This window comes from Meles meles, chromosome 16 (genome assembly GCF_922984935.1).
Source record: "Meles meles chromosome 16, mMelMel3.1 paternal haplotype, whole genome shotgun sequence".
NCBI lineage: Eukaryota > Metazoa > Chordata > Mammalia > Carnivora > Mustelidae > Meles > Meles meles.
Window position 1 is genome coordinate 51,761,154 of NC_060081.1, and position 22,084 is coordinate 51,783,237.

A 22,084-nucleotide genomic window follows, 5' to 3' on the forward strand; every position below is an offset into this window, starting at 1 on the left:
GTTGATTGAGTATAAAGAGTTTAAGAATTTTTATATTCTTCTTCCCTACTTGGGTGTTTGATCATGATCTTAGATGTATGTGTGCACATGTAAAATATATACAGTGATTAGTGATTATTCTTACTAAACTGACTAAGTCTACATCTTCTGGTTTCCTTTAACTTGCTAGCTTTTCAAGTTACAGTTCTGTTAATCATATCTTCATAAACTAAGGCTTTTTTTCTTGCATTTTGTGTTTGTGTGTGTGTTTTCTAGCTCGCTCATGTGACTGCTCTAAAATCTAAAGATCTGAAAGGTATGTACCAATATGGAGGCACCATTTTCATTTAGTAGTTAACATGTATATGGTATTTCCTTTTTTTTTCTTTTAACATACCCTTGGTCATTTTAATGAATGTAACATTGGGCTGTCTAAATCATTTTAAGACATGAAGTCTTTACATATAGTCATTTTCAAATGCATTTATGTCATGTGTATAGTAATTACGAGTTTTTACTTTCATGAGTTTTCTTAGCTTGATGATCAAAGTTCTTTGTAATTTTGTGCCTATCATTTTTTCTAAACATTCTTTTTTTTCCAATATATGTTTTTTAAGATTTTATTTATTTGACAGAGAGAGAGAAAGCATGAGCAGGGGGAGCAATAGAGGGAGAGGAAGAAGCAGGCTCCCCGCTGAGCAGGGAGCCCAATGCCGTACTCCATCCCAGGACCCTGGGATCATGACCTGAGCCAAAGGCAGAGGCTTAACCATCTGAGCCACCCAGGCCCCGCTTTTCCAAACATTCTTAACCAAAGAACAAAGTGGAGGATATATAAAGTATGAAAGCTGGCTCTAGAGCCAGCAGTTTGAATCCAACTCTGACATTACCAACTGTGACCTTGGGCAGGTTACTTTACTTTAACCACTTTGTCCCTTAGTTTCCCTGAAACTTGTCCTGCCTACAAAATCCCTTTGTGATGTACTTTACTTGGCACTCTCCTAGAACTTTATAGTTTGTGCCATTCATTTGAGGTTTAATGGCTCCTTTTTTTTTCTTTTTTTTTTAATTTTAATTTTTAAAAAAATTTCAGTGTTCCAGAATTCATTGTTTATGCACCACACCCAGTGCTCCATGCAATACATGCCCTCCATAATACCCACCACCAGGCTCACCCAACTTCCACCCCCCTCCCTTCCAAAACTCTCAGTTTGATTCTCAGAGTCCACAGTCTGTCATGGTTCATCTCCCCCTCCAATTTCCCCCAACTCACTTCTCTTCTCCATCTCCCCATGTCCTCCATGTTATTCCTTATGCTCCACAAATAAGCGAAACCATACGATAATTGACCCTGTGCTTGACTTATTTCACTCAATAATCTCTTCCAGTCCCATCCACATTGATATAAAAGTTGGGTATTCATCCTTTCTGATGGAGGCATAATATTCCATTGTGTATATGGACCGTTATCTTCTTCATCTGTTCATCTGTTGAAGGGCATCTTGGTTCATTCCACAGTTTGGCGACTGTGAATGGCTCCTTTTTTTTAACCTTTTATTCTCTATATGTCCTGTCTCTTCAACTAAAATATCAATCTCTCTAGGGTGGAAAACATGTTTTTGTATTCCCTAAGACACATTTAATGCTCTGTATATAGCAGGTGCTCATTAGATATTTATCTGCAGTTGTGGTAACAGGGCGGTTGGAATGACTTTATGAAGCTATTGTAAAGTGTTTATCCAGAGGTTATCCCCAGAGCACTGATAGGACTTTGTAGGCTTTGTAGCTATTTCACGACTGTTAATAATAAAATGAATGTTATTTATTATTTTTATTATTTATTTAGTTGGAAATTTTTATATGACTTTAGTCTTCATAATACACAGGGTTTTTTTAACAAAAGTTTGATAATTAGTTTGATATCAAATTTTTTTTCCCTCTTGGAAAAAAATTCTTAGGTGTCTTGAGATATAATCTATTTTTAATTAAATGGTAGTGGTAACAAAAGCACAATTTTAACTTTATATTCTCTTAATTTCTAGCTTCTGAGCTGATTTTAATGTTTCAAAAAGAAGCCTTAGCATGAGGACACATCTTTTAATTCCATTGAGAAAAAACGAGTTGATGCTAGTGACTACTTTGTAAAAAGTAGTATTACAGTGTCTATAAGAAAGTACTCAACTGTTGGGGCATCAAACTTGGTGTTTCTATGAAATGTGGTAAACTAGTTTTCATAAAGGATGCTTATTTCCTCTAAAAATACTGCATATGAAGGGATCTCATAATTACCTTTACATCTCTCTCTCTCTCTCTCTTTTTTTTTTTTTTTTTTTTTTTTGTCCTGAGAGTTTAGGATAAGATCTTAGTGATAAAACAGTATCCTGTATACTGAGTTTTTATAATTTTAATTTTCAGAATCTGTGGTTGAGGAAGAAAATTCTTTTTCTGAAAATCAGCCGTTTCCTTCTCTTAAGATGGTAAGTTCCTTAGGGAAACTAGCAAAGGCTGTCTCATTAATTCTGTTGTAACTGAATTAGTTATTTTCGTCTCTCAGATGGGCACTAAAAAGACTGTCAAAGATAGCATTTATATAAGCTTGTCATTGATTCTTTTTAGAGAAGATATATTTTTGTATGGTGTATGTATGCTATTTTTTTTAAGAGTAACTTCTCTGCCCAAATGAATAAAAATCCTCATCTCAGTCGGGTTAATTTGATAAGAATGTATTTCTGTATATAAACAAGAAATAGAGGGCACAGAAGAAAGGGTGGGAGGGACTGGTGATGGTAAGGGAGCATTTTTACAATATTTAAAACTGTTCCTGGGCGCCTGGCTGGGTCAGTCAGAGGAACATGTGATTCTTGATTTTGGGATTGTGAGTTCTAGCCCCATTTGGGTGGTGTAGAGCTTACTTAATTAAATAAAAACTTGGAAAACAAACTGTTCCTTAGCTTGTAGAGAGAAATGAGATTCTCCAGCCAAAGAAAATAACTACCCTCGTTACTCAAAATGAGACACAAATTTCAAGAATTCACTTGAAAAAGTATAATAAATACTAGTACAAAGATTTTAAAACTAGACACAATTGATACAGGAATCCCTTTACCAGTATCAGGCAATTCCCTGTGGATGCCAGGCACTCCTTGCTCATGCTGGGTCTGCTTTCTTTCCTACTGGCTCCATTTCTAACTTCTGTTCTTCTCCATTGCCTTTTTTTTGGTGATGTCAGGTACACAAGATGTCTTAGGCAACAGTTCATCATGATTATTTACACAGCAGAAAAGAAGCTTATAAGAGAGCTTGTAGAACATGATTGGAATAATTTTCCAGATTTTTATGATGCCCAGCCAAGTAACATCATTCCTTCTGGTTCAAAAAGCTGAAATCATTTGGTTCTGAGAAATCTCATGATTCCTAGACTTGTGATTAAAAACAACTTTTAAAAACTTTTAAAAAATTGTGTATTAACAGTTTAACATTTACTTAGCCAAATACCTTAAACACACTTTTATTCATGTACTTTGGCACTGTCACTATAATTTCATCGCAGAAATTTTAAAACCAAAAAGACCAAATAAAATCTGTTTATTTTTAAGAGAGGTAAAGAGAGCGCTCAAGGTGGGTGGGGGGAGAAAGGGCAGAGGGAGGAAGAGAATCTTAAGCAGGCTCAGGCTCAGCGTAGAGCCCTACTCAGGGCTTGATTTCATGACCCTAATGTCTTGATCCGAGCTGAAATCAGGAGTCAGATGCTTAACAGACTGAGCCACCTGGGTGCCCTAAAAGTCTCGATTTAAAGGAGAATCTTAGTAAATTTGATGTTTAGCACTCTCAACACTAATATACACTATTGTCCTTAGTTTTCTAATGTTGCATTAGTCCAGTAAAAACGTGATAGTTACATTAAATAAAATAAGGCTAAAGGTATCAGAGAAGAAAGTCAAAAGCTCCACATGAAATTGAGTACACAGTTTTAGGTGCTGTACTTTCCATGCAGCGGTTGGTGTAGACCCCAGAGCTATGCTGGTGGAAGGATTTGAGGTGAAAGATGCATCTTTGAGATGGTAGTGCAGCTGCCATCACTGATGCTGCCTGAGACTGCTCCTTTTGCTGTTGAATTTCTGTCGACTTTCTTACTTGACTTAATCACCAACCAGGTTGTCACTTTGGGTATGAGAAAAGATAGTGGTTTCTGCCGAAGGCACAAAACATTTTATCCGTACTTAGTGATATGTTTTATTATAGGTTGCTTTTTGTAATAATTCTCTTTTCCTTTTTTTTCTTCTCTTATTCTGCTCTTCATCTCACCAAAAACAAAACAAAATTCACCTCCAACAAACAAAACTCTAGGTTTTAGAGTCTTTGCCAGAAGATGTAGGGTTTAACATAGAAATAAAATGGATCTGCCAACAGAGGGTAAGTAATCCTTGATGTAATGCCTTCTTCCTCTCTTCCCCTCATTTATGTAAATGCATTTATTCCCATCTCCTTGTTTTAATGGAAAAGTGAAGCTGAAATCTTACTGTGGCTTCTTCCAACATTATTGGACCTTTTCAGTAAAGCATCTTTATCCTTATATATGAGTACTTAAAAGTAATGATGAATGTATCATAGTATAAATTTCAGTTTACATGTGTCTTGTGTGAACATTAATATGGAATATTCTGAATATACTTATAAAATGAATGTGAAAACTGGACAGTTAACTTTATAACTGATTAGTTTTTGTTGTCTTACTCTCCATCTAAATATATATTTTAAATAATTCCCTAAGCAGTGTCCTGTTAGGTGGCAGTAGTAGCTAGTAATAGTTAACCAAGAAAAGAAATTTCCATAGGTGTATTGTAAATCATTCCCAGATTAGTCATTTTTTTTGTTCAAATTTTATACTGAAAATGAGGCAGTTTTGTGGGTACTGGGTTCGAGTTGTGAACAAACAATAAACCTTGCCTTCTTGAAACTTACAGTCTAGTTGAGGAAAACAACTATTGAATATATTGATGGAGATATGTATAAATGGTTGGGATGCATGGGAAGAGGGTTCTTGGACTGGGAGTTGCTGAAAGGGTTTAATTCAGGTATGATTGGGCAATCAGAGCAATATCCTGGATTTCTTTTGTCAGAATACTCTGTAACTGCCCTCAAATCTTGCCTTCTAAGTAGCTGTTTATGATAAGCTGGTCCCAGTTAACGTTGTAAGTGATTTTTCTTAATAAGTGATTTTTAGTTTTCTGTGCTTTTAGGATTATTTTAATGACTGGTATATAAAACATCTAATATTTGAATATCAGCAGGGCTCTTAGTACCTTAGCTATATTTAGAGAATATTTGTATTATTTGTTAAGGGTACTTGATACAACTTTAAGAGCCAAAGAATGAAGCTTTTAATTAGTGATTGGTAATTACCTGGGGTTTTCTGTTGACGGGGGAGCCTGGGTGGGTCAGTTGGTTGAGCATCCAACTCTTGATCTCAACTCAGGCCTTGATCTCTGGGCCATGACTATAAGCCCTTTCTGGGCTCCACACTGGGCATAAAGCCCACTTTAAAAAAGAAAAAGTTACCTGAGTTTTTTGGTAATGAATTAGCAAATGAAGTCCTTTTGTCTTACAGTTCATGAAGATTATATAAACATTTTATTTTTTAAAAAGATGTTATTTATTTGAGATAGAGTATGAACATGGGGTGGGGATGGTGAGAGAGAAGCAGACTCCCTGCTGAGTGAGGAGCCTGATGCAGGGCTCCATCCTAGAACCCTGAGATCATGACCTGAGCCAAAGTCAGACGTTTAACCGACTGAGCCACCCCCTATAAAAATATTTTAATATTTTTAATATTAATTAAATATTAAATATTAATTAAAATAAATTAATATTAATTTATTTTAACATTTTAGGGTACAGAGTTCCAGAGTTTCAGCTTTTGTTAACTTCATTAAAGCAAAATTTTATTGATGGCATAATCACTTTGTATATGAGTCTTTACCTGAATTACGACAGCTGCACAATCACTTAGTAGCTGTGTGGTCTTGGGCAAGTTACTTAATCTTCTTAGGCCTTTGATTTCCACAGGTAAAATAAGAGTTGGATTAGATGTTCTCAAGATTTTTTTCTGGCACTATGATTCTAGGGTATCTAATGACTTTTGTTTTCCTGTTTATTTCTACATAGGATGGAATGTGGGATGGTAACTTATCAACGTATTTTGACATGAATCTGTTTTTGGATATAATTTTAAAAACTGTCTTAGAAAATTCTGGGAAGAGGAGAATAGTGTTTTCTTCATTTGACGCAGATATTTGCACAATGTGAGTAATATTCAGTTTTGGCACCCGTAGATAGCAGCTGGGACTTAGGGTACAAAGATTGTGGTTGAAGGTAGGAAGGTTGCCCAGACTTCACCCTTGACTTGACCTCTTGATCAGGTTGCATATGTTTTCACATCCGTTTAGGTGCAGGATGCCCTCCCAACTCCTCCAATGAACTCTACACCCACTGGATCCTACCTAGTACCTCACACCCTGAGTTTCATTTTATAGGCATGTAACATCCTCCTTACCAACTTGTAAGCCTTTGAAGGCTTTCTTATTGCCCATTCTGAGAATCTTTTAACTCTTGTATAGAATGATTTAAAATCTTTCGTTCTGATTGAAAGGTGTAATACATGTTAATGGTGATTATATCTCAATAATGGGATTATGCTCTTTTGGGGGAGGTGGTTTCTTTATATTTTTAGAGTTTCCTAAAATTCTAAAACAATATATTAGAATTATCTCTCTGATGAGAAAAGTATTTTTAACTTGTCTTTTTTAGGGTTCGGCAGAAGCAGAACAAATACCCTATATTATTTCTGACTCAAGGAAAATCTGATATTTACCCTGAACTCATGGACCTCAGATCTCGGACAACCCCCATTGCAATGAGCTTTGCACAGTTTGAAAACCTCCTAGTAAGTCATGCTTGCTTTTTTTTCTTTTTTTTAAAGAAATGTCTGAGAGCAGTAGTAAATATGTTTTCATGTTATTTTACACATCTAATTGGTTAGTTTTGACACATTTGTAACAAGCTGACAGCTCTACTTCAATAAAGATATTGGATCGTAGACTGAAAAGCAGTTAAGTGAGCAACAAAATACTTTCTTGCAGGCCTAGGTTAAGTAAATTTTTGTAGGGTTTTTGTTTTTTTTTTTTAACGTTCAGTTGACATTTAATATTGGGTTTTGGTGAGTTTTCTTAGTTTTCTGAGTGTATTTTATGAATCATCTAAAATGGCTGGACTGAAAAAAAATGTTAGAACTTTTTCTTCCAATTTATTTTATCAAATATAAAGTTCTAACTTTTTTTTCTCTACTCACTCTACTTTGGGGAACACTGATGTAGATTATGACCATTTAGCATTTGCATTTAATAAGTTACTTTTTCATGAGTAATTTTTCTTCTTTTAGGGGATCAATGCACATACTGAAGACCTGCTCAGAAACCCGTCCTATATTCAGGAGGCAAAAGCTAAGGGACTGGTCATATTCTGCTGGGGTGATGATACCAATGATCCCGAAAACAGAAAGAAACTGAAGGAACTTGGAGTTAATGGTCTAATTTATGATAGGTATTTGTTTTTCATGAAAAGTTTCCATGGATTGTTAGAAAAAAAATAGTTGTTTTATAAAATTAAAAATAATATTAAACTTAGTTAAGTTAAAATTCTGTAGGTCAGCCTGAGATTTATCTTAACTTTTGTCAGTGGAATTTTTCAAACTCTGGAGTATAGCACAACCATGTGGGAAGCTTATTAAACATTTGGATAACTGGTACTGTCATCTTGAGGGTTGGGGGGCTATCTCCCCCAGACCTCTCTGCACCAACTTTCTTGGGGATCTCATCCAGTTCTGTATCTTTTCATACCTTTATTCTTCAATTTTTTTTTTTAATCTCCAACCTTTGTGTCTTTCCCCTGACTGCCTAAGCTTTTATATCCAGCTATCAATACTTAACCTTTCTATAGACTTCCTGATTTCAATATAAATGGCAACTCTGTCTTTCCAGTTTCTCATTCCAAATCCTTGGAGTCTTTTGTGGCTTCACAAATATTATTCAGAATATAACCTGAATGTATCCACTCACCGTATTTACTACTGTCACTGTCTGCTAAGACTAGCTCATTTCTCATGTGGCTTATTGAAGTCCGTCGCTTACCATCCACTCCTTTATCTACGCCTCCTTGCTCTCTTTATCCCGGCGCGGCAGCCAGAGGGGAGCCTCTTCTAACTGAAGTCAGATCTCATTACTGCTTAAAACTCTCCCACAGTTCTCTTTGCCACCTAGAGTAAAATCCAAGGTCCTTCCAAGGCCCCACATGAGCTGACTGACATGTTTCTTCCTCCATCTCCAACCCCAACACACCCACACAAACATAAGCTCCATGAGGACAGGCTGTTTGCCTGTTTTGTTCACTTCTGTATCTCCAAAAGTTAGAACAATGTGTGACACGCAGTAGGGGCTCAAATATTTGTTGAACAAAAGTTTTTTCCTTTTTTCATAAGCTCCCTAGGTGTTTATGATAGAAGTTGGAGAGCCACTGATCTGAGAGATTAAAAGATTTCTTAATATAAAGAAAGTTTGGGTTAGGAGGGATGTCATTTAGTCTGCTAAGGGAGTAGCAGGCTTCATAATACTTAAGCAACATCATATAAAGAGTAAGTGATGAAATTCTTACAGGCCTGCTTTAAAAAATACTTTCCCTGAATTTAGTTCATTTTACTGTTTGTCCTGTATAGTTAATATCAATTATGATAGACCCTTCCAATTAATTAAAAGAAGATAAAATTTTTACAGTGACCATTTGAAAGAAGTGCTGGCTTTAGCAAAATTTTTGAAGATTTTTCTTGGAGGGAAAGGAAGGAATGATTGCAAGTATATTCAGGCAAGAAAACGGTTTGTGAGACTTATTACTATGTATGACTTTGTAGGATGTACAGATTTTAGGCAGATCCTTTGAAGGGTTGGTTGGAGCCAAATTGTGACATGTAATGGAGAACAGGAAGATACTTTGTGATATTAGAGGCCCTGAAGAAAGTAAGCTCTTTCTGGCCTGGCTCAATAAGAATAATTTTAAAGAGGAAGCCTGGATTTGGATTTTGAGAGTGGCTGTTTGCTTTGACAGGATTTGAGTTTTAGGCAGAAGCAATAGTGTGACTCAGGGCATGACTGTGTTGAAGGTGTGGAAGATGTTGAGGAGATAGCCTAGGATGGGGCTTCTGCTAGGGTTGTGTTTACCTGCAAAAGTTGGGGGATTTTTAAAATGTTTTAATCAAAGAAGTGTGTGTGTATGCGAGGTTTACAATAAAAACCAGCAGTTCCCTGTGCCTATCTCTTTCATTGTTTTTAGCTGAGTTCTTGTGCCTGAATGTTTTTTATTGAGAGAGCGTGCGCGAGCGTGACAGCTTGGCACATGCAGGCACAGAGTGGGGGGCATAGGGAGAGGAAGTCTTAAGCAAACTCCTGCCCAGTGTGTGGAACCTGTCTCATGACCTGAGGTTATGACCTAAGCCAAAATCACGCTGAACCAATTGAGCCACCCAGGTGCCCCACCCTAAGGTTTTTAGCTGTTTCTTTTGGCACATAATGTGGTTATGCTATTATTTTTCTTACTGTCAAATCTAGACATAAGAGGGAAGGTTTTGAACAGTTCATGATTTTGGAGCCTTTGATCTCTTTTACGTTGGAATTGTTGATGAAAATGGGAGTTTTAGTTGATCAAAACTGATTTTTTTCTCTTCTTTCCAAAGGCAGTAACGTATTATAGATTTTACATTTAATCATGGTTTTATGGTACATTATCTCATATAAAGAGCTAGGTTTGATTTGCTGATATTTGGAATTTTTGCATTTGTGATAAAGAGTAAGATGACCTTTAAATTTACCTTTCTCAACTGGTTGTTGTCTCATTTTGGTAGGGGGAAAATACTGCCTCAATAATTAGGCAGTTTCCTCTTTTTATTTAAAAAATTACTGTGCTCAAATGATTAAAAAATAAATCCAGTAACAAACACCCAGGTTTAAAGTAAAGAATGTTACCATTAGATTTGAGTTCTCCCCGGGGTGCCTGGGTGGCTCAGTGGGTTAAAGCCTCTGCCTTCAGCTCTGGTCATGATCCCAGGGTCCTGGAATCGAGCCTCGAATCGGGCTCTCTGCTCAGCGGGGAGCCTGCTTCCTCCTCTCTCTCTGCCTGCCTCTCTGCCTACTTGTGATCTGTCTGTCAAATAAATAAATAAAATCTTTAAAAAAAAAAAAAAGATTTGAGGTCTCCCATACACCTCTCCCTAATCCAATTCCCTTATCTCCTCCCTCAGATATAACTGCTTATCAAATTATTATTCTCTTTGTAAAAATTTTAAATTCTGTTTCTATCACTAAATAATATAATATCTTTAAACTTTATTTGTACTTTTTTCTCACTTGTGATAATGTTCTTAAAATTAATCTATTTGTTGTATATACCTATAATTTGTTCATCTTTGTGACTATATAATACTCATGGCTATGTCTCTATTACAGTTTATTCTGTATGAGAACATTTAGGTAGTTACCAGGTTTTTGCTTTTGCAGTGTTTGCTGTAAACATTGTTGAACCAGGCCTTCTAGAATACATGTGTAAAGTTTCTCTAGGCCAATGACTTTCAAACCTTCTTGACCCAACCCAGTTAGAAATGCATTCTACATTATTACCAGGTGCACACATTGATACGTATATCTACAAGTAAGTACCTAAAACAGAATTTTAAAAATAATGGCCCTCGGACATTTTCTGTTTGTATGTGTACTTTTGAAATGCTAGTCCATTTTGCCACTGGCCTTCACATTTTTAAATGCTAGTCTTAACTTTCCAAATTTGTTTTGCAACCCATTGTAAGGCATCTGTGGGTCATGTATTGGAAGAGTATGTAAGGATTATGGTCCTGTGGAGTGGATGGTTCTATATTCCTTGGTTCTGTACCCATTGTAGCCTGCTGCCAGTTCTCAGGAGGAGGCCAGTGCATAACAAACTGTCTACCTGACAGTTTATTATCATCAACACATGGTTAAGCCGCGTATAAGTAGGATTCTGAATCAGGCCTGCTGGGGCACTCTGTCCTTAGGGTACAATGCGGGTCCAGTGGCACTGGCCCTCTTGGAGTGATGGTAATTCCCCACACGCCTTCCTTTTTACTCAGACTGCTCCTAGACTCACTGACTTCTTTGGGTACTGCTGTCATCCTGAGTGAAGACTGCTCCCTGACTGTTCCTGTGTCGGAGCTCCCATCTCCTGTAGTCCGGATCTTTCCCCTTTCCTGTCATTTTTATGGATAACATTCTTTGGTATCTTCTTGAGAAAGGAAGACATGGAAGTAAATGTTTGGTCTTGCATGCCTGGAAGTATTGTGGCTGGGCATAAAATTTCATGTTAGGAATAATTTTCTTTTAGAATTTTAAAAGCATTTCTCTGTCACATTCACAGTTTCGGTGTTAATTTGAGGAGTGTGAAGCCATGTTGATTCTTGTTCCTGCACGTGTGATTTCTTTGTTTCCTGTCTGGAAGCTTACAGAGTCTTCTTTTTGTCACTGGTGTTATAAAATTTCATAGAGATGGATCTTGGTGTGGGTCTCGTTCCATCCCTTGTGCTGAGCACACAGCAGCCCATTTATTCTGTTGATAGGTGTCCTTGAAGACGCAGAGATTTTGTGAATTATCCTTTGATTTTTGTCTCTTCTGTTTTTCTGGGTTCTCCCCCCTCCTGCCATTATAGAAATCCTTTAGTTTACATACTATTCACTCTTAGACCAGACTTCTAATTCTTATGTTTTCTCCTATTTCCTGTCTTTGTCTTTTTACTCTACTCAGAAAGATTTCGCCAACCTTATCATCCACCATTCTATTGAGTTTTATCTGTCTTTAATTTTAAGAACTGTCTTTTTTCTCTGAATGCTCTTTTCTATTCTACGTATAACATCCTGTTTTGGTTCAGTGAACTATTTCTGTGAAGGCCCCAAGGACTTTTTTTATGTCTTTGGAATTTTTTTCTTTTACTCACTATCTTAGATGTTAGAAGCTTTCCTCAGTTGTTGGGAAATCCTTGGCTGCTTCTCATGGTAAGAAACTAGGATCTAAATGCTTGTTGGAGGCTCCTGAATGTGTGAATGGGGCTTGTTAACTTGGATTTCACTGCGGGGTGATCTGGGTGGCCTGTTTGGTCATAGTTCTGATGTCAGTAGATTTAGAACTTTACTTTTTGGCTGACCAGATTCCTCACAGAAGAGTCTATATAAACTACCTAGAGGACCCAGATCTGGCTCCCAGGGTTCTTGGGATTCAGGTAAGGGAAGAGAGCTGGGGAAGGGAGGGCATGTCTCTGAATTTTGCATGTGTTATATGTATGGACTGTCTCTAATTCCCCTGGTGCTGGTGGCTTTTGTAAAACGCCCAAACCGTCACCTGGTCTTCTAGTCCTCCCTTCCAAGAGGTTTTCTGTTAAGTTCTGTTAAGTTAAGAAATCAAATGAACCTAAGTGCGGGAGTGGGGTGCCGGGCAGCCTTCATGGCAGGAAGTTAGAAGGAAGGGAGATGCCTAATGCTGCTCAGAGCCTTTACTCATCCTCCCTGTTTTAGCTGCCGCCCCCCTCCTTCCCCAGTTCTAGGGGAATCTGGTGCTGCTTTTAACTCAGCCTTTTCATGTTTTCCACTACTGGCTTGTGATTTGGCCTTTTCTGTTCTGCTAACTGAAACACTTTGTTATTACTTATGCATCTGTTTTCCAGCTTCCAAAATTTTGTTGCTGTGTCTCTTTCTTTTTTTTTTTCCCCATACGCATGGATTCTTTTTTAATTCCTTTATTTTCTTTTTAATGGGATATACAGAGAACTTATAGTTGTTTCTGATTTTGGTCTGATATCTTGATCCAGAGGTCACTTCTCACTCTCTTAGAAATACTTTCCTACTATGATGTCACAACGACCTCTGTTGTAGCATGAGTTGCCTGGCCCTCACATTTAGGCCTGAAAGGCCATCCTCTCTCTGCTGATGGGCACTGCAGTGCTGCCATTGTCACATGGGACTTTTTCTGGCCTTTCAACTAGAGGTACCTTGGCCTAGGCTGCACAACTTTAGGACAGTTCTCACAGCGCAGATCTTCAGTGCTTTGAAGTCGCACATTGGGTATGAATTCCAACTCTGCCTCATAATAGCTTCCCATCGGTAAAATGCGACATTGCCAGTTGCTTGGCTTGGAGAGAAGATACCTGACGAATCAATCACTAGTAAACTACAGGTTTATTTCATTTTCTGATTCAGTTGCTTTGTAATCCGTTCTTTTTCATTATGGGCACAAAAGGAAATGCTGCTATTCTGTGTTGTTGGAAAGATGGAAGAGAAGTATTTTTAGAACTTACATCTTTTAAAAGGGAAGGGGGCTCTTGTACTGTGTATTTCCAGGCATTCTATGATCAGATTGCCCTGAAAAGGTTAAGGCAGACAGGTCTTAAGTAAACCATAAAATTACACTATTTTCTGTGTTTTGTGTTTGTTTCATCATAGGATATATGATTGGATGCCTGAACAGCCAAATATATTCCAAGTGGAGCAGTTGGAACGCCTGAAGCAAGAATTGCCAGAGCTTAAGAGCTGTTTGTGTCCCACTGTTAGCCGCTTTGTTCCCTCATCTCTGTGTGGGGAGCCTGATATCCATGTGGATGCCAACGGCATCGATAACGTTGAGAGTGCTTAGTTCTTATTGGGCAGAGTCCATTTGCGGGCGTGCACCACTGTTCTGGGTATTCCCTTTTCATCGTCGAGCATCGTCTTATCTCTGCCTTCTAGGTTTCTCAGTCCAATGAAGCAATAATGAAGTATTTTACTCTTTCACTACAATTCTTGCTCAAATTTCAAGTATGCTATTTAAATCACTTGGCCAGGTATAATTACCAGTCAGTCTCTTTCCAATGAGAAAATTTATTGGTTAGCAAACATACTAAATGAAATATATAAACATAGAATGTTAAACAGATGTTCATCAAAAGCATAGTGCTTTGAAATTAACTATATAAATATCTTATATTTACAGTTCTTACAGCTTTCTTTTGATCAGGTCTGAAACATCTAGCACTTGGGGAACATGACTATGCATAATTATACCTGACCATGGAAAAAATAAGTACCTCAAATGCATGCATTTGCACTGGTGATTCCAACTGCACAAATCTTTGTGCCATCTATGTATATATGTATTTTTTACATGGACTGACATGCACAGACAACATTTCCATTCAGTATGAACCTTGAGGCTGCTGCCATTCTACCACTTAACCAAACCAATGCCTGTGTAAACAGCCTGGAGGTGATCCTTGAAAACTTGTTTCATAAATCTTTCAAAAATTGTTTTGCATAAATGTTAAAATGTTGCAGGGTAATTTAATGTATAAAATACTAGAAGTATGTCTACATAGTTAATAGAGTAGATCATAATGTATAAATCCTATTCAGTGCATGCTTTAGGTTTTAAGCATGAGATTGTACACGTTTACTCTTAAGTCCTTGCATCTGTGGTGCTAGGTGAGTGTGAGAAGGTGTCAAGGACTGAAAATATTTTGTTGCTTAAAAAAAAAAAAAAAAGCCTGTTTGTAGGCATTTTCAGTATGCTTATTTTAAGTGTCTCTCACTACCTATTACACACCGTTGCTTTGTGGGTTTGTTGTGTGTGTGTTGTACAGTAGTTAAATCTCCATGCAGAAAAATAAATGTCCTGAATTCTCATATTGGTATTCTTTATTGGTTAATGTGTATGAGGCATGTAATTTATTTAGAAATGTAGAAGAGCCTTCTAAATGTATATGCGTGTTTTTAGGATTATACTAAGGTTTCTTTCATTAGATGCTGATTGTTTTGGCATAACTGTAACTTAAGAATGAATGTTAAATAAAATATACAGATTTATTTTCTTCCTTATAAGACAAAATTTCAAGAAAGTATTACTTTTATAGAATTGGTTCTATAATATTATTATGAGAAATTGGAATTTAAGAATTGGAGTCCTACCCTAAAGTGATGGTTTATTTGCATCTACTTTTTACTGCATGTTCTTCACTAGGCAACTTATTCATGCATTGACCTATTTTAGTACTAGCTGAGAACCTAAGACTTGGAATTACACGTTGTATCTTTTTATTTTTTTAAGCCAAACAATGCAATTGTGGTTTAGTCTTAATTGTGTGAAGACAGGCTTTGAACTCCTGTGGTGTTGGACTGCAACACCAAATATTTAATGGAAAAGAGTTCAGGAAATGCAGTCTTCTGCAAGCGTTCTGTATACTTTTCCCACATTGAATGAGATTTTCCCATGCTTTGGTGTGATTTAGGCAGTTTTAGAAAACTCCTAAAAAGGAATTCATTTTCTTCGTCTATAGATCTTTGTACAATACAGTGACCATTGCCTTATGGTAACTTGATTAGCCATAGGTGTGCATATCTGATCTTGTTCATTTGCTCTCCTCCCCTCTGCCTTTCCATCCAGTGGCAATGCAGCTCCATGTTGAAGACTCACAGATCATTAAAGGAAAGGAGAGGTGATGGGGAGAGGGGGTAGTTTCCCGAACAGTGTAATTTGCTGCAAAGAGCTTACAAGGACTGCTTACGCCCCAGACAGAACTTCACTGCTCCCTTTCTTTCCTATCCCTTCCCAACCTTGCAAACCAGGGTTAGCAGACATTTAAAGCATAGCAGTAGCTCCCCATTGCTATAGGACTGAGTCTAGGCTTCCTTATCACTAACTGTTGCCCTGTACACTCTGCTCCGGTCACATTATACCCATGGTAGACCCTGGCCATGCCATGCTTCTACACTATACCCTGTCTGTAGCCATATGCCCTCTGCCTGGAAGCCCTCTCCTCCCCATAGACACTCTCTTCCTGCCACACTCCTTTCTCCTGAGCCATCAGCCTCTCTCGAGTTCTTGCTGCAACTTCTGCAGAAGGGTATGAATCCATCTCTTACTCCATAGCCGTATGCTCATACCTTGATCATGCCTTGCGTCCTAGCACATTCTAAGTAGGCGTAGTTGTTTGTCTCACCTACCAGGCTGCGGGCTCTTTCAAGGGCAGGGAACTCGTCTTACTCTCTATTTCCACAGTGCATGTAACATGGTAGAAAATAAATGTTGGAATTGTTGAGATAATATAATTTGTATCAAATGTCCTCTTGAATTAAGAGATTTAATTATGTTTACTAAGAATGTAAACTTTGGTTTACATTTTGACAGTTGGAACAGTTTGTTGATGTCAATTTTAAATGTAGAGGTATAATGTTAAAATCATTTTATATTTTCTGGAAATCGAGTGCAATGTTTGATAAAATGCCACCGTTGTTCTCTGGTGTTTTCTACTCTCTGGAATTATGTACTGTAACTGACTGGATGTAAATGTGAGAATACAGTTCATTCCTGTGTCGGTAGTGCCTAAGGGCTACCACAGCCACCCATTACCTCACTCCCATCGACCTTGTGTTTTTGCCCCTCCAAACCCCACGCTTACGCCTACCTCAGTACCGCTTTCCTTGTCCGAAATGCCTTCTCTGTCTTCCCTCTGTGTCCAGCTCAGGTGCCACCTCCTCCATAAAACTTGGCTCAGCTTTTGATCAGAATCATGATGCAAACCAATGCTTACAGCCTCTCAATCTCACGACTTCATTTTGCAGCTGGGCCACTAAACCCAGGGAAGTTAACTGACTTACCAGGTTGGGACTAGAACTGGGTTTTGTGATTCCTAACCCCGTGTTCTTAAACTACGCTGCCTTCTGAATTCTTGTGGCATTTGTTAGCATGTGCTTTCTTACGGTCTTTTTATGTGCCTGTTCTATTTCCCTAAGATTGTAAGCCCCTTAAGGGCAGGGACTTCTTTGCATTTCTAGCACTGCTATCATGTTCTCCGTAGGTGTGAACTAGACAAATAAATGGCGGTGGCAACGATCCTAGTTTCCTCACTCAGATTGTTTCACAGTCCACATCCAGTTTTGTATGGCCTGCTTGGCTCTGTCGTCTGGAGTGTGTGCGCTCGTGTGCATGCGTGTGCATGTGTGTCTGCATGTACACTCGTGGAGTTCTTACTCTGCCCCAGTTGTTCAAGGTCACAGACGGGTTACCGTAAACCAGGTTTCTGCTCCGTGCTGAATGAGAACAACTGTGGGACCCAGTGGAAGGTGAGGTCTAGTTTCTCCCACAGGCCTGGCTGGCCCTCCCTGGGCTGATAAACCGAAATCCCACAGCTGGTGGTCTGGGAGTGCGGGATGTGCTGCCTCGGGTAGGACTCGGGTGACCTGTGGGCCAGCTGTCTCATTAGCCCTGGTGGGGCGTCACTGCCCTTTGTGCCTCGGTGCTTCCTCTTCACAGCTGCCCACATTCTGTTTCACATTTGGTACTCTAGGTTGGCCGTGGAGGCCTGTTAATTTAGATTTGGATATAACTCACTCCTTTGCATGTTAGGTTTGGATTGTGTATTTTGGGAGTAGGAAGCAAAACGTACATATGAAGAACATTGATTATTTTGTTGTTCCTGAGTGGAAGTCTATTCAAATATAATCTGTGAGTCTGTATAGTTTGAGAAATGGATTTGAAATGTTTAAAATGCAAGACAGCATGTGATTAAGAGCATTTTATATTTTCTGTGTGTTGGAGATAAGAGGAAGAGATAATAGATTAAAGCAAGGCTCTTGAATCCTTGCAGAATGGGGTGGATAGAAGTCAGGGTAGTTGTGAAGCCTCTGGGGTACGGCCTTTGTAAACTCAGAGGCCAGGGTAGTAGTTGTGTGTTGAGAGAATGAAGGAACCATCCCGATAATGGAGAGGATTTTTTTTAATGGATTTTAAAGGAAAATGAGGGAAATGTACTTTATTTTTTTTAATTTTTAAAAATATTTTTCAGTGTTCCAAATTCATCGTTTCTGCACCACACCCAGAGAAATGTACTTTAAAATAATGAGGAAAGTAGTATTAGTACAGGAATAATAAAAGAAATACAAAGATTAATTTGTCTAATCTACTAAATTGGTCCAAGCTTTCATCTTACCTGCTCAGACCAAAAACAGAAATGCAGATGGGAGAAGTGAGTTTCTGAAACTTAACTTGCATATGTGCAAAGCTAAACTAATGTAATGTCACAGGAAGAAAACTTAAAAGTGTATAGCAAAAGTCCGTCCCATGGTTTCAAGTGTGTCTCTCTGCAGCCTAGATTTCTCCTGTTAAGCTCAGATTCACACATCTAGCTCTGTGTCCATATCTTCCTTTGGAGGTGTAATGGGCACCTCACATGTACGTACCGCCAAAATGCTCTTCTTCCTTCCTGTAAAACTGTTCCCATCCCACCTCCTCCAGTGATCTATGTCACAGTCAGTGATACTCAGGAGTATTACACTAATCACAAGTTACCAATAAGAGAGAACTCATGGAGCTTTTTATTATGACATGAGATAGGTCAGTTGCCTGTTTGTTTCTTTTCAATTAAAAAGGAAATCTTCCATGTATTCTTCAGCTTAATAGCATAGAATCATCTTTCGTGCCAGAAAAGTGCCCTTGGGATTTTTGAACAGTGTTGGATTGATTTTCTAGATTAATGTGTGGGATGAATTAATGTTTTAAAAATAGGGTCTTTCCAGAACACAGAGTGAGCCTCCATTTTTTTCAGAATTTTTACATCTTCTAATAAAACGAGTTTTTTTTTCATTTACGTGTTGTATACTTTTTCTTCTTTAAAAGAACTGGTGAGTTTTTTTTAATTCCCATTTTCCTTACATATCTTCTTCAATAAGCAGTTAATTTTTGTTTATTGATTTCATCTGTAGCTACTCTGCTGCATTCAGTCAAAATATTTTGTTATTTAAGTACCTGGGATTTTCTAGTTAATCATACCTGCAAGTACATTTTTCTAATTTTTAAAATGACAGCTTTTTCTTTATCTTGTCTTATTTCAGTAACTAAAAACAATTGTAGGCATCCTTGTTTCTTTACTGATTGTAATGGGAAATAGTATGATGACTTCTGGGGTTTCTATCAAATTAAGGAAATTTCTTCTTGATTTGCTAAAGAATCTCTTCTTTGCCCCCCAAACCCCTCTCCACCCGCAAGGGGTAGGTGTGGCATTTATTCAGTGAGGTTTGAGGAGTTAGAAAACAATCATAGTTTTTCACTTAATCTGTTAATTTTTCATGAAGTGAATGATGCTGATATGTTTTCTAATGTTGCATTACCCTTCAATAATTGGTATAAAACCTATTGTTCTTTTGACAGTGATTGGCTGATTCATTTAGGATTTGTTATCTATATTCACAAATGAGATTGACTTAGTTTTCTTCTGCTATTTATGTCTAGTTTTAGAGACCATCAGGATTGCTTTATAAAGTCACTTGAGTTAGCCTTTCAGGTTTTTCTGTCATGTGGAGCAATGTCAGTATCCTCTGTTGACAGTTTGATAAGCACTGCTATAAATTTTCAGTGTTTCTTTTCTGCCCTCACAGTTTCTTCTTTAGTCATAGCCTGTTTGTGTTCTTTACTTTTTTATTAAATTTATATTTGGGGGGGAAAGCAGGCAGTTTTCCTAGATTTTAAAAAAATTACTTGTCTACATACAACTGTGTGCTGTATGTAGTTTGTATTAGTGTGGCATATATGTTATATAACATGTAATACATATACACGCATACAAATACTGTATATCATATAGATCTGAAATCTTCTGAGATACAATCACTTGTTTGTTTTTAATATTTTCCTTTACATGAAGTAGGAAGTTACCCTTGATTAGATTGCCAAAGATCTTTTTTTTTTTAAACTAGGCTTAGTAGTATTGAGCAATGTTTTCTCTATTTCATTAATTACTGCTCTTAAATTTAGTGTGTAAAATTCTACCTAATTTGGATTTATTTTTTACCTTTTCTTGCTCCTTGAGTTGAATCTATCGCAATACTAAAAAACAGTTCTGGTTCTTTAACAACAGAATAATAGACTTGACCTTGGAAAAATACTGTTTTAGTAGAAGGGGAACAAGAACTACTTTTTGAAAAAAGAAAAAAAGTCTGTAGAAGGAGCTATTTTTCTATAATAATGGAAGTATGCACCATGTAAAATATGAACCTTATTTTTTAGTTTTTAGCTAGTCTGATTGAACAGAATTCCCTTATGTTGTAGTTCTTTAAGGGAGAACCATGACCAAATATTTGCCAAGGGCTTGGTTAGGAGAATAAAGCAGCTTCTGTCTTCAACGTGCTTATTTTAGTTCAGGTATTACATGTTTTAAAAAATGCAAGATTGGGGGCACCTGGGTGGCTCACTCAGTTACGTGGCTGCCTTCAGTTCAGATCATGATCCCAGGGACCTGGGAATTGAGCCCCACATGGGGCTCCTTGCTTAGCGGGGAAACTGCTTCTCCCTCTCCCTCTGCCTGCCGCTCCCCACTGCTTGTGCTCTCTCTCTTAGACAAATAAATAAAATCTTTATTTAAAAAAAAAAAAAGGCAAGGTTGTATAATGGTTGTCCAAAAGAGCAACAGAAGGAAAGTAACTAAGCTTTAGCCTGATATTAGCTCATTTAATGACAGATAAGTCCTACCACTTCCACTTAAGCCAAATGGCTCTGCTTTGACTTGTTTTGGTTCTCCTAATTGAGATGTGATTTGAAGGTAGGGGCACCTGGGTGGCTCAGTGGGTTAAAGCCTCTGCCTTCGGCTCAGGTCATGATCCCAGGGTCCTGGGATTGAGCCCCACATCGGGCTCTCTGCTCCGCAGGGAGCCTGCTTCCTCCTCTCTCTCTGCCTGCCTCTCTGCCTACTTGTGATTTCTCTCTGTCAAATAAAATATTAAAAAAAAAAAAAAACAACAAACATTTGAAATGCCTGTCAGACCTGTAGGGGGTTGGGGACGGTGTTGGAGGTGGTGAGGAGGACATGTTGATTTCCTCAATGTTGTCTTCCAGGTCACTTGTTCACTTTCACTGCATCTAGCTTACTCTTTTTATTGAATTTTAAATATTAAATACTTTGTGGTTCTTTTTTCTTTAATAGAAGTGTAACATCCATTTATCCCTTTAAATGTTCTCAAGCTATTTCATTTTTCCTTACACTTTTCAGGCTTTTCTGGAATGCTTGCTCTAATTTTGTTGGCTGTCTTTCTTAGCATTCAGTTGTGTGTTTGGAGTTTTGGTGTGCAAACTCATGGGGTTTGTTTGTTTCCTTCTTCCATCGTCTCTGGTGGTCTGGTGGTTCCCTCCCTTAGGAGCTCCAGGATCTCGGTCTAAATCCAGGTATATGATCATACCTGGTAATTAATACCCAAAGAAGAGTGGGAACCTTTGTACCCCATCCCAGAGCCACCTGGTAGCATCATTTTGATTTCTGGTGCAAGGAGCTTTTGGTATTTAATTTATTTTTGTTTCCTCTTTTTGTGGTTTGCCCATTTCCCCTGTGTATTTGGAGCAAAGATTTGTTTGGTGTTTTGTTTTGTTTTGTTTTGGCACAAACTCACCAGATCATCATACAGTGTTAAAAATTTCCACCATCCCAGAGCATTGTGGTATAGGTTCCTCCTCCCCAGAGGGTGCCAGAGTTAATGTGTGTGGTGGAGGATTAGGATTGTCTAGCTGCCCAGTGCCCAACTCCTACTTGGGGAACAGTATTTTGGTGAGGGTGGTGAATGTTCTCTCTCCCCTGTTGGGTACAGTCTTTGGGGACCTGTAAAATAAAACATCGTCCTTTCCCCCAGCCAAGGACTAGGTGCATGAACAGAGCCAGGCCAACTGGACCCTGGACTGTCCTGGATCACTGTATATTAATCAGAACAGCCGAAGGATAGAATAAGTACTTAGACTGTTTCCCTTCTAGACAACTTTAGTTTCTGCAGTGAAGCCCATAGGATCTTCCTTCTTGCTCCTTTGGACCTGTGCTCTAGCCTTCCCCTTCAATTCTGTGAGATCACGTACCTCCCTCTGGTAAATTCCTTTCTTCTAATATTAGAGGCAAATTTTGTTCTTTAACACCCAGGGAAGCTTGACCAGTGGACCATGTAGCCTTACAGATGTGTGTGTAAGTGCTCAGATATAATTTTTACGT

General features: G+C 38.0%; 1 protein-coding gene across 3 annotated transcripts in view; it reads left to right on the forward strand.

Moving 5' to 3' along the window:
- GPCPD1 (glycerophosphocholine phosphodiesterase 1) overlaps positions 1-16,960 on the forward strand; it is a 65,781-nt gene extending 48,821 nt beyond the window's left edge. For 2 of the 3 annotated variants that reach the window (XM_045980403.1, XM_045980402.1), the window contains exons 14-20: positions 256-295; positions 2,395-2,456; positions 4,327-4,392; positions 6,145-6,281; positions 6,787-6,922; positions 7,418-7,578; positions 13,539-16,960. In XM_045980403.1, the coding sequence (XP_045836359.1) occupies positions 256-295; positions 2,395-2,456; positions 4,327-4,392; positions 6,145-6,281; positions 6,787-6,922; positions 7,418-7,578; positions 13,539-13,728 (792 nt within the window). In that variant the 3' untranslated portion in view covers positions 13,729-16,960. The other variant, XM_045980404.1, reaches the window with a different exon arrangement.
- Positions 16,961-22,084: the final 5,124 nt, after the last annotated feature.